The sequence below is a fragment of the Gopherus evgoodei genome, chromosome 17 (genome assembly GCF_007399415.2).
Source record: "Gopherus evgoodei ecotype Sinaloan lineage chromosome 17, rGopEvg1_v1.p, whole genome shotgun sequence".
In the NCBI taxonomy this organism is placed as follows: domain Eukaryota; kingdom Metazoa; phylum Chordata; order Testudines; family Testudinidae; genus Gopherus; species Gopherus evgoodei.
In genome coordinates, this window is record NC_044338.1 from 16,391,152 (window position 1) to 16,411,103 (window position 19,952).

General features: G+C 46.3%; 1 protein-coding gene across 3 annotated transcripts in view; it reads right to left on the reverse strand.

Annotated features, from left to right (window-relative positions):
- The window catches only part of CLIP2 (CAP-Gly domain containing linker protein 2), a 126,745-nt gene that overhangs the window by 60,604 nt on the left and 46,189 nt on the right, over positions 1-19,952 (reverse strand). For all 3 annotated transcript variants that reach the window (XM_030536732.1, XM_030536733.1, XM_030536734.1), the window contains one exon: positions 9,753-10,291. In XM_030536732.1, coding sequence (XP_030392592.1) covers positions 9,753-10,291 — 539 coding nt within the window. The remainder of the gene's footprint in view (positions 1-9,752; positions 10,292-19,952) is intronic.

Genomic DNA, 19,952 nt, shown 5'->3' on the forward strand with positions numbered 1-19,952 from the left:
ATATGCATTTCCATCCACACCATCACATGCTCTGAGCAGGCTGGGTGCCTACTTCATGCTCCAAGAGCACAGGCTCTGAATTGGGGTCCGAGTTCACCCCCCCACCTGAGGTCTGGTCTTATTGGCTACTGAAAATCAACACCGACCTCAACCTAAGCTACTTCTCCGAGTTCAGCTGTCCCTACAGTCCCCTCCAGGACCACCTCTTCTTTCCTACTTCCTTCTGTCCAAACGAGAGGCACCCACGCAGTTATCCTGTGGTTGGAGCTATGCAACAGTTACCTCAAGTCTTACCGCAGGGATTTTAAGGTGACTCAGCAGAAGCAGCCCACATTTCTATACAGGGTCTTAGAGCCAACCACGCTGTTACATTCACGAGCCAAGACACAGATTGTAGCTCTCCCCTGGACTGATTTGCAAGAAGGTGATGAAATACTACTTATGTCTTCTCTGAAAGCACTAAGTCCCTCGGGGAAGCTAAGAAGATGAGGTGTCTCCCTTCCGAGACTGACATAAACCCAGAAAAGACACTTCCTTACTGCCCCCTGCAAAACGTTATATTGGAACACCTCCCCTCCTGTAAGCCCACGACCATTTGGATGAACTTGGCCGACTGGCAAAGAAAGAGAATGGCAGAATTTGCTATTGAATAATATCCGCTACCATTTTCCCGAAGCTGAACGCCAATGGGCTCAGGCACTGCTAAGTAATTCAAGGCCAACAAACGGCTGCAGAGAAAGTAGCAACCTCACTGCTCAATTGGAGAGGTTTAGGTTGTAGTTCTCGTTATGTGTGAGCTATTAATTCAACTTATTTAGACTTGGGTGGTAAAAGACCCATTTCAGTTTCAGGCTGCCAGATTGAGTTTATATCTTAAAAAAAATGAATCAAATGAATTTGATTAGTTTATTCATGAGACGCCTCGGTAGTTGACCGGGAGCTAGGGGTTGCATATACAGCAGACAGAAAGAAATAATTTGCAGTGCACATTGGTGAGAAGAATCTAATTACAAATCCTTCTCAAACAGGTGCACCCAGAGTCTGTTTCCATCAGGCATAGATATCCAGCTCAGCTTATTCTCCCTCACTCTCATTTTATACTTTCACCTTCTTGGCACTAAGGCTGATTACATTATCTAACATTTTTCATCTACAGGGAGCTCTAGCTAAAGCAGAGATTTTTGGATCTATCGTATAATATATTAGATCAGTTGCTCATCTGCTTATTTGCAGCATCAAGAAGTTTTCCATTAGGTGCTGCTTTGTACAACCCCAGCTCAATATTTATGGTTCCATATCTCAGTGCTAAATAATGACCACACTGCCGGTTCGGGTTCAAGCGGAAGATTAAAGGTAACAATACCTCTATAGAGTGCTTTTTTCCCTCCCTTATTTTTTTTTTAATAGACAGACACAGGGAACAGTCACTTGCCCCATGATTGAAAAAACAGCCTTTTCTGGGGTGGAACACCCTCATGTGTCAGCAAAGTAACACATATTTTGATACCCCCAAACTCCTCCAAATGAAAAACACAAAGAGATTTCCTTCATAGGCACAAAGAAGGTGGAAATGTGGCCAAGACACCCAAATTAACTCTTTTCTCCTAAAAACTTGTGAAATCTTTCATGACCACATGTCACAGGCCCCAATTCTGCACTACATTACTCTGGTTTCACACACGTGTAACTCCACTGAAGCCAAATGTAACATAGTGGTGAGTCAGGACTTCTTTGAAAAGCAAGGACAACCTTGAGATGTTCTCCTAACAATCCACTATGCGTTATGCTTCACCCATTCGACAAAGATTTGCTCATTCTGGGGGCCCAACTTGAGAAACTGTGGACCTGATATGCAGGGGTACTGGGCATCCACAACTGCAAATGCAGCCAATGAGAGATGAGAGTGCTTAGCTCCTACAAGAGGTCAAGCCCAAGGTGTCTTGGGTCAGGCGCCCAAAAATCAGCTGCCATTTTTGAAAGTGTTCACTTAAGTGATTTTCCCAAGGCAACCAAAGTTGTTTGTTGTAGAACCAGGCCTAGAACCAATTCTCCTGACTGCCAGTCCACGGCCTTGGTCACCACACCATCATTTTACTGTACCTGGACACCAAACTACAGGGGGGCCCCAAACTTTTCCAAAGCAACTACCGCATCTTAATAGATCTCCCCTCCCATTTGCAGCAGTGACACCAGTTGCATACATGGGGCAGTGAGAGTATTTTCATGTATTCTTAACGTTTTTTAAAGGAGTTGTTTTGTCCACTTAATCACACTGTCTGCGCTAGCTCTTCACTTCCCCCCCCCCCACTCCTGTCTGTTCTGTTTCTCTCAGCTGGAAAATGGGGTGGAGCCAGTACCATGCGAGAAGCCAATTCTTTTCTGATGACCACCAGTTACGGTATGTCTACACTGCAATTAAAAACTCGTGGCTGGCCTGTACCAGCTGACTCAGGCTCACGGAGCTCAGGCTAAGGGGATGTTAAATTGTGATGTAGACATTTGGGCTCGGGTTGGAGCTTGGGCTGAAGGACCCTGGCGGGGTTCCCAGAGCTTGGGCTGAAGCCTGAGCCCAAACATTTACACCTCAATTAAACAGCCCCTTTGCCCAAGTCAGCTGCAGGTGTCTAACAGCAGTGTAGGCAAACCCTGAGTGCTCCACAGACAATAAATTTGGGAAGCTCTGGTCTAGCTAAAGTAAGTTTTAACTGCTCAGCAATGATTTGCATGACAGCAGGAGAATTCTACAACGTTGGCTTTAGAACGTTAATGTCATTCTTACATCTGCAGGAAACACACAGTTTGCAATCGCCAAAGGCAAATATGATCTCATTTTCCTTGTGTAAAACTCCATGCCAGCCCTTTGCCCAGTTGCTGAAGTGTGTCCGAAGGGGTTTTCGAATATAGCCACAAATGAACAGAAAGTCACTGAAAAGCGAAAACGGCTCTGGGACACAACAGATTCCCAATGAAGTTAAAGAAAAGCCAGAGGAATCAAAACAGAACCCCAGGAGCATATGCAGAGTTTTACAGCAACGAGGTGTCAATCCAACAGAGGCTCCTACACCACCTTCCCCGGCTCTGTTGACAGAGCATTTACACAAAATACACACTCTCCTCTACTTGAAAAGATCCACAGCATCCTCCAGAAAAGCACAGACACGGGAAATAAAGTCAGGTAAGCACTGTAGCATTAATCTGTAGAACGAATGAGTGGAGATTTACTTACGGCAGTTGAGGTATGCAGGTTTATTCAGAGTGCTTATTTCCAATTATGATTCCTTCTCAGGTTTCAGTACAAAGCATAATTAGTTGCATTTTACACTCTGCTACAGCAGAGATACCTGCTGAATCAAGGACACATCACTGGACGATGTAACCCCACAATCTCACTGCTGTTTATCCTCACCCTCCCCTCCTGCCATTTCTCTCTTGCATCTCAGCCTAAACCGCAAGCATTTCAGAGACCATTTCTTTCTAGGCCTGCGTGTCTACACAGTACCGAGTGCAGCAGGGAGCTGAATCCTCATTCAGACCTCTAGGAGCCACTGGAAGAGTCTGCATAAGACTAAATCACAGCATATGTTCATTTGATAGCTTCTGCTTTTTAGGATAGTAGCTTCACTGAAACCCCCTCCCAAAAAAGTTCAGAATATTTCTCCATTGATCTTGGGGGTGGGTGGGTGATACAGTGATTATTAATCATTTATATTCCATCATCACCTAAAGGCCTCAACCAGGAGGGGCCCCATTGTGCTAGGTGCTGTACAAATTTAGTACACGACAGAGGCTATGCCAAAGAGCTTCCAGATAGGCCACAAGAGGTGAATGAAGCAAGACTGGCATGAAGGAGGAGGACAGGGTAACCGAACAATACAAGTCTGCACTATATACCACTGTCCGGACCAGAGTTTAGAAAGACCACAGTTGTTGTAGATCAAGGGTTTGTTTTTGTTAAACCTACTTTATGATCTGTTGGTCTGAAAGTAATTAAAAAAATTCTCTGGTCTGTTTTTTAGTTCCACAATGGGAACCGTTTTTGCGGGGTTGGGGGGGGGGGAAGAGGGGGAAAGATCAAGAAGAATAGAACTCATGCAGGTAAATTTTTCCATATGGGCCACTGTCTAGAAGCCTTTTCTTTCTGACCCAGCAACCTCATGGTGTCCCTCTAAGGTGGGAGCTTTTCCCTCCCTGCAGCTGCCATTGCCACAGGAAGAGGCAGAGACACACTGCATCATTCATTCGCAAGCGGGGGAGGGAGGAAAGACGAGGCAGACACATGTGGTGTGAATTAAGGAGGGCAAGTCTATCGCAATATTGAATTTCCTGAGTGGCCATTTTCCGCCACAACGTTAGCGGGATTTAAATACCATTTCTTGCACTGCTTTTAAAAGTCAGCTTCCTCTCGTCTTTCCTTCTGGGATCACAACGGCATCAGGGTTACATTTCCCACGCTTTGGATTCAAGTGCCCACCATCATGTTTTCTCTCTGGTTAAGTATTTTTAAAAAAAATATTTTAAATAATGAACTTTTTAAATGGAAAAAAAAAGTGACTGGACAGGCCAGCAGTTGTCTGGTATCTGAGCCTATTTCTAGTTTTGGAAGCATATTTACAGTGACAGTCACTTAACATTTGGCTGCAACACATTTTAAAATCCTTGGGGCAGATTCTCTGCTGCACCCGGCTTTCGTTTCGATGTGCAGGGAGCTTTTTACAGCTCGATTCTCTGCCCCAACCCCAGCCTCGGCATGGACTGGGAGCTGCTCTCTCATGCATACGAGCAGGCTACAGTCTCCAGGAAGCTGTGGGGAGAGAGGCAAAGGAACTGGCTCCACTGGCTCCGTGCCTGCTGGGGACTTCCCAAAGTGGAAGGTTATCCCTAGCAGGGGGCTCAGGGGAGGTTTCTGCTCTCTGGGACCACTGAACACAAACAGAATAGTTCTCTAGTCAGGATGAACTCTCCCAAATGCTGCTATCAGAGGAACTGTTGTGTTAGTTCGACGGCAGTCAGTAAAAAATTGCCAGCCCGGTGGTCTGAGCAGACATGCGCTGAGCACCAGGGTCCTGGGGAATTCAGTTTCTAGTCTCTCAAAAATAAATAAATACCACCAGGCTCCAACCTGTATTTTAAAAAAAAAACCAAAACACAAAGTAGTTGATTGAGCGGGTGCAGACAGCAGTGAGTCAGAGCCATGCACCCGGCTCATTGCGCCTCCTACTCTGATGCAGGCAAGCCAGGCAGCAGGGGCCAGGCCATGTGATTTGTGACTACACGGAGTTGTAGGGGAGAATTCTGCCAAAAGTTCTCAGGGGGTGGGGGAACATCAGCTTCTGCAGCCGGGGAAAGACGTCAGCGTGGTTTCACACAGAGTGACCCATCAGACAGGGACGTCTCTGGACTGCTCAAAACACTCGATGAGTTTGCACGGTCAGTCCTGATCTAATGAGAGGGACGTGCTGAGTACTGGAAGGGAACTCCTACAAGAGTAGGCCCTCACCAAACAGCCTATGATACACTCACTTAACTGGAGTTTCTGCAACTTCCCAGTTCTCTAGTAGGTACTGGGGAGACAACAATCCCACATGGGCAGGGGCATAGCCTAGGACTTACCAAGGCTATTCTGTTACTAATTGATAAGATTAAGGATCACACTTTGCTCTTGATGAGCGTCAGGGAACTTCCACTGATGTTAATATGGATGGAGGGCAGTATGCAGGCCTCAGAAGAACTAGTTTGGGAAGATGAATTGCAAAACCACTTGAGATCAACAGCCAGGTCTTTATGGCAAGTATATGAGAGACTAAATACAAGGCAGAAAGAGATCGACTCAAGGGAAAGCAAATCAAGGGGATCCTGAAGCAGCCAAATACAAAGACATTGTGAAATTCTTTTCAAACATGTTCAAATGATGTTAAAGTAAGTTAGTGATGCAGAAGGAGAGAGAATGAGAACTGAGATGACTGGTAAAAGAAGCCTTTCCTGGCAAGGTCTGAACTTCAAGAGAAATGGCAGAAACAAAAGGCAGGTGAATGCTATATTTAAAAAAAAAAAAAGTATGGACAGAGATTTGGTTGGATAATAATCTACAAATTTACTTCAGTGGTATTCACAACTCAGTTACAAGGGAATTGTTTTCAACCCAGAAGAATGATCACTGACAGCCAAAGTCTTCTGAAAACTTGTGCAAAACTGTATTTGTGCCAGTGTTCACAAGGCCAGCTTGAAAATGAGTTAGGCCAGGTCTACACTAGAAAAAGTTTGCTGGAGCTATACTGGTATAGCTATGCCAGCAAACCCACCTAGCGTAACTGCAGCTTGTACCAGTATTTCTGTCAATAGAATTTATACTGATTCCCAGAGCAAAATAAGCTATGTTGGCAAAAGCACTTTTAGGCTGGTATAACTGCACCTCCACTAGGGTGTTTGCTGGTGTAAAAACGTCTTATAAAAAAAATCAAAATCACACCCCGACACACAAATACTGGCAATGTTTCTAGAGTAGACCCGGCCTTAGGCCCTTGCTCAGGAAAGCATTCCTATGCAGGACAGCCCTTAAGCACATGCAGTTAATGAGACGCACATGCTTCTGTGCTGTACGGAATAGGAATGGACTTAGGCGTGTGCACCAGGGCTGTTCTGAACTGGGGACTTAGGCAGCCCCATTGACTTAGTCCAGTCTCTCCCACCTCTTTTTGTATAAATCCACTGCAGGACTGTTCCTTCCTCAATAGCTTCTTCTCTGATCTATAAACATTTCAGCCAGCCACTTCGGAAGCATAAATAATGCCAAATGACCTAGGTGAGCACTTAACGGGAACAGCCAATACTCAGCCATGACTGCGACGAGGGTCCACAAGCGACCCATAGGCTGAGCTATGTTTGCATAAAACATCAGCTCGTCATTGTGAATGACGAAGCAATTAAGAAATACGACTGCCAGCAGACATCTCGCACACAGCAAGGAGGGCTCTGTTTACCTAATAAATCATTTGCTATGAATCGCTCCCCCAGCTCTTCTGCAGAGAAGCCTTTTCAGGTCAGAAATCAACACTGGCTTAGAAAGATGTTTAGCCCCTACTCACTAGGCACTTGGGAGCATTGTTCCTAGCTAAGTCCTGACGTCAGTTTTTCCAGATTCACCCTCCTACCTGCCCTGAAATGGTCTATACCAGCTCAGCGGAGAACTGACAACGTTGGCTGCTACTGCACTATTGCCCAGGTAGATCTGTCTATCTAGCTTTTCTAGTGCAACCATCACCATAGCTATCAGGTGTCAAAAGGTAGAAAAAGCAGACAGCTCAAAAGCAGTAGCAGAAACTTTAAAATGGTAAAGAGATTGCCTAGGACTTACCCAGCCCAACCACTTTGGAACCTATCATGTTTGTCTGTTAAAATTACCTTTATCTTTTGATTCTAGTCACGTTGCAAGGCGATACAGTCACAGAAGATTTCGTGTTCCATTGACTAATTCTTCCTGACATTTGGTATCATGGTAAATGCTTATTTCCCCTCCCCGCTGCCCGAGGAAACAAGACCTGTCTCCAGAGTTAAAATGAACCATATGTGACAAAGTTCCTCCTCTACCTTGGTGGGTCCTGTGCTTATTGGCAGATTTGCTCACCTCAGTGATCTTCCCCACAGTCTGGATCAACTCCTCCTCTGTCTGATCAGGAGTTGGGAGGTTTGGGGGGAACCCGGGCCCGCCCTCTACTCCGGCTTCCAGCCTAGGGCCCTGTGGAGTGCAGCTGTCTATAGTGCCTCTTGTAACGGCTGCATGACAGTTATAACTCCCTGGGCTACTTCCCCATGGCCTCCTCCAAACACCTTCTTTATCCTCACCACAGGACCTTCCTCCTGGTGTCTGATAACGCTTGTACTCCTTAGTCCTCCAGCAGCACACCCTCTCCCTCTCAGCTCCTTGTGCCTCTTGCTCCCAGCTCCTCACACGCACTTCCTCTCCTCTAGCTCCTCCCCGCCTGACTGGAATGAGCTCCTTTTTAAACCCAGGTGCCCTGATTAGCCTGCCTTGATTGGCTGCAGGTGTTCTAATCAACCTGTCTGCCTTAATTGGTTCTAGCAGGTTCCTGATTACTCTAGTGAAGCCCCTGCTCTAATCACTCAGGGAACAGAAAACTACTCATCCAGTGACCAGTATATTTGCCCTCTACCAGACTCCTGTACCACACTGGTCTGGGTCTGTCACACACAACATTCAAACTCACTAGAATCAACACTGCTGATTTCATTTTATTCTTTCCCCCTTTAGGCATCTATTAAAGCAAAGTGCTCATTACCATGATGCAACTGGTTTAGCCTAGAACGACCAACTACCACTTTTAGGCCAACTGAGCTTTTTTAAGATTTAAAGACGTTGGATTTTCAATTGTAGACATACAGAACAAAACTAAACTAGCTGGAGAATCCATTTGGCCTGCCTATGGGAGTAGCTGGTGACCAGAGAGCCTGCCAATTTATTATGTGACTGTTGGAACCTACCATTGGGCTAGTCAAATTTCAGCAAGGGTGATTAAAGCTGTGTCTGGTTGAGGAGTCTAGTTCTGGAAGTTCAGGATCTCAACGCTTGGTCTTCAAGGCACTCAATACCAGGGGACCTAAAAAAACCTGCCGAAAGCTCCAGAATGAGGATTGTGGTCAGCAACTCCACTGCCCTGGCAAAAGGCAACTTTCCACCATCAGAGTAATGCTGGTATGTGCAGGAGTCAGTACTGCCTTCAGGGTTGGTCCCACACTTTGGAATGAATTCCCACAGGAACTAAAGACTGTCATTAAACCTCACCAACTTTTGCTCCAAGAGTACCTGCCCTCTCAGACAGAGAGCAGCAGTATTCTTAAAAGAATATATATATCCCCCAAATGTAAACCCACTACATCGACACACAATTCTCACCCTAAGGATGGAGGAAGGACAAACTTCACACAGATTCTGGGTCACGCTGTTTAACGCCCTGCAGGAAGGTGCTCAGGTGAGGCTGTTACAACCACCTGTAGAGCAGGGGGAGAGCAAACAAGAATGGCCCTCCAAAAATTATGGCCACCCTTTTGAAAAGTGGCCACTGCTTTCAGGTGTCCAACCTGAAATCTCTGTGCCTTATTTTCAGCCATGCTGAGCCAACATAAATTGAGCAGATGTCAATAGGAGCTGTGGGTCCCCTGCCTCTTTGAGCACCCTGAAAATGAGGCACTAAGGAGTAATGTTCACTCTGAGAGCTTCCTGAAAATGCTGTGTGAGAGCTTTGACCACATGTGACAAGAAAACTGGTAGCCTTGGGGGCATATTCAGCCAAGGCACCACAGACCTGACCAGCTCTCGATGTATCATTGGATTAGAAAAGAGTAAGCTTTCTCCATCTCTCTATTTCGCAGCCCTGCCCTCGTCTGCTCTCCTGTTCCTCACCTCCACTCCTTCTCTCGCCCCTTCCTGTCACCCACCCTCAACCTCCTGCCAGCATCCTGTTCTCTCCCAACCTTCTCCCCCACCCCCCGCAGCTGTCTGCCCCTCGCCCTGTTCATGCACATGGGAATAAACCAGGAGTGCAAAATAATGTAATGTCTACTTACTACTGCTAGCAAAATCAAGTGATCTCACTGTCTGGTATTTGTAATGCTTGTTGTCCGTTTCTCACTACCTGCTTGCTGTGTCCTTACCTTCCCTTGTCTCTAGCTGGATTGCAAGCACTTCACAGCAGGACCTGCCCATTCTAGTGGGACCATTGAAGGGATAACAGACTCACCAGGACACGGTCTCCAAGCCGTAAGTCTTTATCGCCCTTTTTCACCGACCCGCTGTCTGACAGGTTAGATCCAGATTCATTTCCGGTTTTCATGGTGCTGTTCAGGACGCTCTCCCTCAGGGGGATGATACGAGTGGAGAGAGGTGGTGTAGCCGTCCCTGAGTGTAACGACAAGTTCTGAGTTGTCAGGGACTCCACAGAATGGGCATCGCTGCCCGAGCCCTCTGCCACGGGCTGGCGGGTCAGCTTGGAGGGCCGTGTAAAAATCCCCTGCAGCGGCTGGCACTCAAAGTAACGTACGCCACCAACGGAGCCGTCATTCTTACCCACCGGGTCATCCAGAACAACCCCTGCCCACTGGCCCGGGGCAAACTGGGTCTCCCCAAGATACTGGATCACGCCTGGCTTCACTCCGTTCACCCAGACACGTTCGCCCACCACGAAGTCTCCCAGGAAGTCATCGCCCACCTCAGTGACCTTCGATCCTGGCTTCTCGGCGCTGGCAGTGGAGGTGGGACCCTGCTTGTGCAAAGGTGAGCCTGCAAATTGAAGGAAAACAGGACTTGATGTGATGTGAAGCCAGATTACGAGGAAAGTGTATTAAAACTAGAAGACCCAGTACCATCATTCAGGTTACCTATTTATACAGGACACAGACAAGGACCGGAGCCACAGTGGTTACTTACACATCTGGAACACTGACCTGCCTCTGCAGCTGAAGAGGGGACTTGTCCATAAACAATTCAACTTCAGCCCAGGATCTGCCTCGTCAGGCATATTATTAAGAACCCACCTGTGTCTGTTTCCCCATTCACAGGAGGAAAGTCAGAAATAAAACTACTTACTACCAACCTCAGAGCAGTGTTGGAAGGATATTAGGGTAGGTAGTTACTGCCTGTAGGCCGCTTTGCAGAAGTAGCACTAAGAACAGGGTCACCCAGAGGATTCAGGGGGCCTAGGGTCTTCAGCGGCAGAGGCCCCCCGCCACCAAATAGTCGCCGAAGACCCGGAGTGGAAGAAGCTTGGGGGACCCAGGTCCCATGAGAGTTTTCCGGGGCCCCCGGAGCATGTGAAGGGCCCCGCTCCAGGAGCCCCGAAAAACTTTCATGGGGGCCCCTCAGCAAATTGCCCCACTTGCCCCCCATGAGTTAATAGATAAAGCGCTAGTAGATGGCGCTTGAGGGCACGTAGCATAGCTCCTGGCTTTTGCAGGACCAGCCAAACTTGCTGTTGTTGTGCACTGCAAATGGCTTCCTTTGTGCGGCTCTTCGCATCCGGCTTGTAAGAGATGCAGCCAGTAAGGGGACCAACTGGACTACTCTCAGTATAAGAAAACTAAAGTCAAAAAGCCTAACTCAGTCCTCGCACTAGGGAGGGGTGTAAATTCTAGTGAGCACTGTGTCCATGAGGACACTGCTGGTGCACACTAAAAGTTCCCCGGGGCACATTAATGAAGTACTGTTTGAAATGGAACTATTCTAACATACCACACAGACCCTTTGTGCACGACACGCTAGTGCGCACCAGGACTTACACCCTGCTTAGCTCAGACTAATGCATCACATAGACGAGCACTATGGAACATTGAGTCAGGCACCCTCCCCCATTAGCCCATTGACTTTCAAACCACCTTGCTGCTCAGTAACATTGAGATCCCGGACTGTGCCCTTCAGTGCATGCCACCTACCACTGGCCACGTGCTGCGTGCACCCGTGTGTTAGCCATGAGCCAAGGTGCTTCAAATGAAATAAAAGCAAACTTGAACCTTCAGCCAAAACGCAAAGTGACAGGATGACAGGCGCCACAAAATGGAGGCTTAGCAGATACTCAGCACATACAGCACCTGGCGGTTAGGCTTCTGACTTCAAAAAGGTTAACTCTAAAGAAAGGAAACTCATTCCAGTCTACAAGAAGCCTCATTTTGGCAGCTGCTCTCTGCTCACTGATTTCCATGAGACTCTCGCGGCACTGCCAACCCAGCTAGGAACAGGATAACAGAAGTAGCTCAAGAAAGCCTGTTACCAAGAAGTTTCCAGCCCAAGTTTGCAAACTGTACAGCAACAAATAATACAATTGTATCCAGTGCTGCCCAGAGCCTGCCATTCGAGGAATATGAATGAATGAATGAATGAATGAAATCTTATCAACTCAGTGACAGAGAGAGGTGTTATCACCCCTGTTGTTACTCAAGAGGAATCCGAGGCACAAAGCACAAAATCACCCCTGGCATCGATGGGTAAAGCTCCCTTTGAAGTCAGCAGGAGTTGTTCCCACTTCCATGCGTGCTGAATTTAATCCACTGTGCTGCGACTTTCCCAGTATCACACAGCGAGTCATTGGCAGTGGCAGGATTAGAACCCACAAGTGCTTTCCTCTTCACCTTGTGCCACACGTTCACTAATGGAAGAGGTTCAGATCGTTCCAGCAAGCACTCAGGCTTGTGAGTACTTCCCTGAAGCAACCTGCAAACCTTGCTCAGGTTCCCCGTTCACTAGCACTCAGCCTCTGCCGTTCCCCCCAGCTCTTTCAGAAGTAACAGGCATGACAGGTCTGGTGCCAACTTCTGGAAAGTCCAAAAAACAAAAAAGCCCCTGAACCAAGATTCTCCCAGCTTTTCCAGAGGTGTAGCTGAGCAGTCAAAGCAAAACCAGCAAAGGAGCTCTACTCTAGTTCTGTTAGAGCTAAATGCACTCCCTGCAGAATGTAACGTTTCTGCTAAAACAACCAGCAGGGAAATAGTTCTGAGCGCTGACACTTAAGTGATCATCAGGCTTCAGAGCCACCAGACAGCCACTGCAGTAAATGAAGCTCACACGCCTCTGAGAGCTATTGTGTCAGTCTGACTGCAGTCTCAGGAAGAGAGCACTGCATCTGGCCACACGTGGATAATCTAAACATAAAAAAAAAAAAAAAAAATTACGGCCCAATCTTGCAAAATTTTACTACTGAACATAATCTAATCAACATCATTGAGGCAACTCACTTTAGTAAACTCTCTGGGCCAGCCTGAGGTATATCCCTACTCACACAACCAGTCCCTTAACACTGTGGTTAGCCCAATTAATTTCAGTGGGACTGTCTGTGGAATACAGAACTACCCAATGAGAAGGGGTATCATACAATCGGACCCTATTCTTCATGTTACGTTTTTAGACGACTAGGCGAACTGCGGCGAACTGCGGTCAGTGGGAGCCGCGGTCCGCTGTACCCGCCAACGCGGCAGGTAAACAAACTGGCCCGGCCTGCCAGGGTGCTTACCATGACGAGCTGTGTCCCAGAGGTTGCCAACCCCTGATCTAGCACAATGACTATGAAAGCTCAGCTCATTGCCTTAAAGCTGTGAATACCCTTCTGTTCCTGAGCTGTTTTCCATGCTGGTTTTCAACCCTGCTCTGAAATTTGCCCATCCTCAGAAGTTTTCTCTTTAAGAAGTTTTTATAAATGCCTTAAATTACTTTCAAGCCCATTTCTCTCCCATTCTGGTAACAGCCATCAAAGGAATACAGACAAGTAGGCTATGTCCAAGAACTAGCTTTTCTGTTAATTTTTTTTTTTGCAAAACAAGATTTTCAGGCTTTTCATTACATATTTCAAATACAAAGAGGAGGTTGGATGGGGGAGATGTTATTTGTTTAATTACCTTCAAACATTTACCAGCTGGAAAACAAACAATCAGCACTGGATTTGTGCATGAGAACCTTGAAGTAAAACTGACTATAAACCCAAAATAAAACCAACTATTCTAGTTTTATGGTCCACAAGTGCAAATGAAAGTAAACGAGTAGTATAAATCGGGAACAACAAATTGTGCTATAAAGATTCTTTCAATTTTAATAATCCAAGGTGCTCTCAGTAACATGTATCTATCTATTTATATTTATATAATTTTGACAGGTATGTGTAATAAAGTGAAAATTAAAAGTACAATTTATATTCCTGTTTCAGACCTGGATTCAGTAAAGCAAGTAAGCACATTCTTAAGTGCTTTGCTGCATCATGGGCCTTAGACACTGGCTTAGCCTTTATTGAAGCGTCCGGATTCATGGATGATCAAAGCAGTTTTATTACAGTGTATATCCAAGTCCATCCTTAAAGAGCTTCAGCACAGAACTCTTTGCACTTCTGCAGGGCTTGTCAACTAGGGACCAAAATATAGTTTATATTAAACCTCACAGCATCTCTGTGAGGTAAATATTATTTTCCTCTTTTTTACAGATGGGGAAACTGAGGCACTGAATGGAATACAGACTTGCCTAAATTCTCACACACCAAATCAATGGCAGAGTTGGAAACAAATTCTGGAATTCCATCTGCTAACACACCAGCACACACTAACTCCTCCCAGCCACATATATTCATAACAACTGACTTGTCCGTGAATCTTTCCTGTAGTTGATATTGTGCTCACCAGGAGAGGAGAGCTTAGCAGGACTTCATTCAGCCTCAGTTTCAGATCCCTGCTTAACAAAATTGTGGCAGCAGAACTACAGTAATTACGTCATTTCAGTCACACAATCTAATTACCATAATCTAAATGCAGTAAATAATTAGGAGAGTTTGAAAAGAAGCCGACCCCTGAACAGGGCTAGCAGAGCAATCTCACAGTCAGGGCTATTACTATTTGTTAGGACTGGGTGAATGGCTCCATAAAACAGTTCCTCATTTTCCACCATGCCTAAACGGAGGGAGCGCATTGCACCATCTGCACTATTTGTATATAAAATAATTATCTGAACTAGCGCAAGCATAAAGTGAGTAACCACGCTGATCACATGATGAAAAGATGGCCCTTCCTCGTCCTATTCCCCCTGGACTGTTTGTCATCTACAATTTGAGGATCAAACTTCAGAGCAGGGACTGTGTCTTTCTAAGATTTCCATAAAGCCCCTAGCAGACTTTGGGGCTCTGTAAACTATTAAACAGGAGAGAGACACAGGTTCACAATAGCCAAGCTAAACCCAATCTTTGCCCTTTCAAATTTAGAAAAACAGGGTGGATGAGGCCGTATCTTTTATTGGACCAGCTTCTGTTGGTGAGAGAGAGACGCTTACACAGACCACTTCTTGATTCCTGAAGAAATGCTCTGAGTAAGCTCAAAAGCTTGTCTCTCTCACCAACAGAAGTTGGCTCAATAAAAGACATTACCTCACCCACCTTATGTCTCTAACATCCTGGGACCAAACACAGCTACAACACTGCATCCAGTTTCAAATTTGACAGCCTCAACTCTTAATTATCAGCACAATTCTAGGAACATCAGAACAGCCAGACCCCAGTGGTCCCTCTAATCCAGTATCCAAGCCATTGATGCTTTAGAGGCAGGTGCAGGAAACCCTGCAGTAGGTTTTTATGGAATAATTATGGAATTCCTCCTGACCCCCAATAGTTATAGGTTGGCTTACTCCCTTGAAGCATGAAGGTTTCTACCCATTTCATTTTTTAAAAAACTATTTACCACTGTAACTCTGAATAGTCTTGTTCTATATGACACTACTCCAGAGATGTCTGGCAGTCCATCCACAGTGTGGAGGTGACCTGAAGGGGCCAGCAGTATGGGGAAGTGGCTGGCTATGAAAGGCCAGCCTTCTGGATGCCTGTCCTCAGAGCACAGGGAAAGTCAACATCGTTCCCATGCTCTGAGCTTGCCCTCTACTAGAGTGACTAGATGTCCCAGTTTAATAGGGGCAACTTGACATTTGGGACTTTGTCTTATATAGGCACCTTCTACCTCCCACCCCCACCCCAATTTTTCACTCTTGCTATCTCGTCACCCTATCCTCTACTGGGTATTGTGATGGGATTGTCTGGTGAGTTTGAGACACTGATCATCACCACATTGGAGCTCCATGCCCTTTGCCACTAAGCCTGGAGTCACAAAATATAATGGTTTGCCTGCTCCTGCTTTCTGATAAGATCCCATGGAGCTCCCAGGGTATGGGACCTGCAGTATCCTGCATCGTCTTTAAAATAGCCCACTCGTTGCTGGGCCTCCCCTCTGTCTGTTGCCATCTAGTTATATTTTACTGAGGCCAGTGGAACACCAGACTCAGGAAGCCAGCAACCGAGGGGAGAAACAAAGGGATAAAATACAGGGCAGTCGGAGGCAGAGATATGAGAGATCTCTCTGCCTTGTGTAAAAGCTGTCAAACACAACTGGGGAACTTTCCAAATCAAGGATAGAGGCCAACAAATGACAGCAATTGGTGCTTTCCACTCACTTGGAAGGCAGATCTCTCACAAGGGGAAAACCATCAGCAACATCTGCACTACTGTTCACTTATAAAGTTAAGTGACAGACCCAAGGTCATTATGTGAGTCAGTGGCACAGCCAAGAACAGAACCCAGGAGACCTGCTCTAATCTCCCTCCCCGTAAATAAAAAGTGGCCCGGGTCTTTTGCCCTGTATCGTTTGGAAAGCACGTGGATTGTATGGTCAGCTCTGAGCCACCAAGCCCCAGAACTGTTGTTCTTGAGGGGTCCGGGTCCTCTTAAACGTTTTGGCCATTCTTGCTTGCTAATTAACTGCTTTGAGGCTGCCTGACATACCTGGCATGTTAGTCAAGATTTGGGTCTAGGGTGACCAGATGTCCCAATTTTATAGGGACAGTCCCAATTTTGGGGTCTCTCTCTTATATAGGCTCCTATTACCCCCTACCCCCTGTCCCGATTTTTCACATTTGCTATCTGGTCACCCTATTCGGGTCCCGTGATGGACTGTACATCACGTACCCACAACCCTGGTTTCAGATGCCAGCACTTCAAGGGCATAACACGTTCCACTCCAGGAAGGACTGAAGAGGTTAAAAGGTTTTAGTTTGATGCACTAGATCCTCAGCCCAATTGTTTGGCTCCTGTTAAAATGCTAAAGAAAGACATGCTGCTAAATTGCAAGGACTGCTCCATACGGGAGAGCATCTCTTCCAGCCCTTGGACAATCCAGCAGGCAGGAAGGGATAAGAAAGACATTTCCTAGTAGTTACAGGAGCAAGCAATCATTCTGAAAGCGCTCAGAGTTGGAGCAGCAGGTACAAGACAGATGCACATTGTGGAGAATAACAGGGATACCCTTGACTGAAGCCCTCTCATTAGGCAGGTTTTGGTAGCATATACTAAATGGAAGCCACATGTCTACTCACTCAGCGCCCTTTGATTTCTCACAGCACATCAGAGCTGCTGCTATTTTACATTGCCCAGATATTGTCATCGTAAAATTTAAATCAAAGGGGGAAGAGAGAGCTTGTTCCCCGGAGGAGAAAATAGAACAAGAATTGAGCAGGAAAATGGTGCACTGTAAATGTTATCCATGTGTTTCCTGTACCTTACAGAACCCCACTCTAATCCTATTATTCCCCAGCTATGTGCCAGGCACTCTGGTTGCCAGAAGGAGCAGAAATTCAACAGCAGTGCTGTGTTGCCATGGGGATCTAGAGAAAACCAGCTAATTGATAAAATGGAACCTCATTAGTTAAAAAAAAGAGAGAGAGATAGATACCACTTTCTCCCCAGGGAGGCGACTTGAGAAAGCACATATTAAATGTACCGAAAGGCTTCACAATAGGGCTTTTTTCCCCCAGTCTCTATTTTAAATCCCAGAGGTTTTGTTGGTTTTTCCCTTGGTAAATTGGACAGGTACTTATCAAATAAAACATCAATTTACCCCAATGAAGAGCGTGTCTCAGACTCAACCCAGTACACGACACAGCTCCTCCTATACCTGCTACCCCCCACCTTCTCGGAAAGCTCCTTGTAGGCAGGTTGTGGTGGTGATGCCATTCCATTGCCATGGAATCTACTAGGAACAGTGCATCTCATGGTTAGCATCCAGGGGCTTGGAACCTTAACGAGGATCTATTCTCCTCCTCACGGCACGTGATCTCGGTCAAATCACCTTCGTATTTCTCAGGGTCCCCAACTATAAAATAGGAGTCACGACAGCTACCTCAGGTGGGGCTCGATTCGTGTTTGGAAAGGAACTGGATGCCCTCCAGTAGAAGAGGACTCTGTGGAAGGGCAAAGTACCATGGTTATTCCATCCAAATCTCAGCATACTGCACAGCTGCAGAAGTGCAGCTGCCAGGAAACTGCCAACATGCACCCCATGGCAAAACAGAACCTAGGAATGGCTATGCTAGGGTCCATCTAGTCCAACGCCCTGCTTCCAGCAGTTGCCAACATACAATAGCTTCAGGGCCGCTGTAAAGAATCTCGCCAATTTTAGCCAATGCTGTATGAGGGGTAAACAAAAATCCTTCTTCCTCCAGCTCACATCCCTATGCAGGAGAACTCATGATCTTCCATCACAGCCTTAGCTCACCTGGCTAGAAACATGGGGGTAAATCCGGGGGTTGCTGAGCACCTGCAATGCTCAGCGCCTCTCACTGTTCAGCCCAATGTCAGCGATATGGATTGGTGTTTTTCCAGCTTCACACTAGTGAGTTACAGCTGAAACCAAGTGAAGAAGGAATGTGTCGGCTGGAAAGCCCGCATGCTGGCCAAGGGGGCTGCTGTTTAGAAGAGGAATAACGTACATCTGAGCTACCACAAGCATCATGTTAGAGGCTGAAGGACTCTCCTATCCATCAGTGCTCTCTGTATGCCTGCCTCTCTGCTTGGGTTAATGCCTAAGTGATGATGTGGGATCTACTGTCTGGTGTCAGCTGGCACGAGCTGGGATGTCATACACTGGCCTCTTTTCAAATCCCTGTCTCTGCTCCAGTTCCATGTAAAAACTGGCACTGCTCATCAGGGATGGACAACACATAGATTCTTTCATGCTTAGAAGGGCCCCTTCCCTCCACTAAGTGTGTGGAATACCAAACAGTAACGTTAGCCGTAGAATCAAATACATGTGGGGTTTGTCTTATAGCGTATCAGCTCTTATTTCTTGTGTTAGAATTACTCCGTAGAGCCCCTTTGGTCTGTAGGTAAAATATGGCTCCAGCCACAATACGGCAGTGAACTCTGCATTCAGCACGTCATGGTCAGCTATAGCCTTTGTCACCTGCAGGTGGAATTGCCCATCTAAGAAGCTGGAGTTGAGGGTGTCCCTCCTCAGCAGCCAAGATATGAACCTGGATCTTTACCTGGATCTTTAGAGAAGAGGCAGCCTCTCTATCTGGTGAGATTCCTGCAGCTTTTGTACTTCAATGAGTCAGTCAGTACAGAGAGAGATGTAGCTTTGTTCTCTGTATAGCAGCAACACAGGTAGAATCATAGACTATCGGGGTTGGAAGGGTCCTCAGGAGGTCATCTAGTCCAACCCCCTGGTCAAAAATCCATGCTACTAGAGCTGGGTACAAATGTCTGGAGAAATAGTTTATTGGTCAAAAACTGAAGCTTTGGGTCAACCACAACTATGAATGAATTTGGGTTGAATTCAGTGAACAGTTTCGCCCAAAACACAGTGGTGGGGAGGAATTTTTCAAAAAAGTCAAAATAATTTGTTATGACCTAACAACTTTTGACTTTGTTTTGAAACAACATTTCATTTAGAAATTTAGCTAGTTTAGTTTCTAATAAATAAAGGGTAAAAAACTCTCTCCAAATGAAACCAAGCCACTAAAAAAAGAACCTGAACAAATTCATTTCAGTTTGAATACAGCAATGGAGCAGCTGTTTTCTGCACGGAGATTTAGCATGTCTCTTTCATGCTGCCGGATGAGGTGGGAGGAAAGGGGGCCTCAAGACACAAGAGCCGGTCAGGCATGCACGTGCTAGTGGGAGGAGCACTTTGCAGGGTATGGCTGAACAGACTGGAAGTGCATCCTGGGAGGAAGAGACCGTTAAGAAGATTCTGGCTATAGCTTTGATGCAACAGGCAAACTGGCTTCAGCTACTTTGGACAGGGGAGGAATGGCTACAAAGTGTCCTGATATGAGGGAGGAGTGAAGGAAAGAGAGTGAGGAAGAATGAGAATTCTCATCAAGTGCTGACCCTGGCTATTGGTTCACGAGCTGAAGGCTACTAGTTCCCTACTCAAACAGATTTCTATCTTTACATAGGTAGTCGGGTAGTACCATTGGCTCTTCAATGGCCATATAGAGCAAACACAGACCTCCATTTCTGAAAGGTCTCACCCACAAGTTCACTTATATGAAACCAAGTACACAACGGGCGAGATGGGCATTCTTGGTACTAGCGGAAGAGGGAGCTGCTTGGGATGGAATGAGTTTTGGCCAAGCCATGTGGTTTGCTTTGATT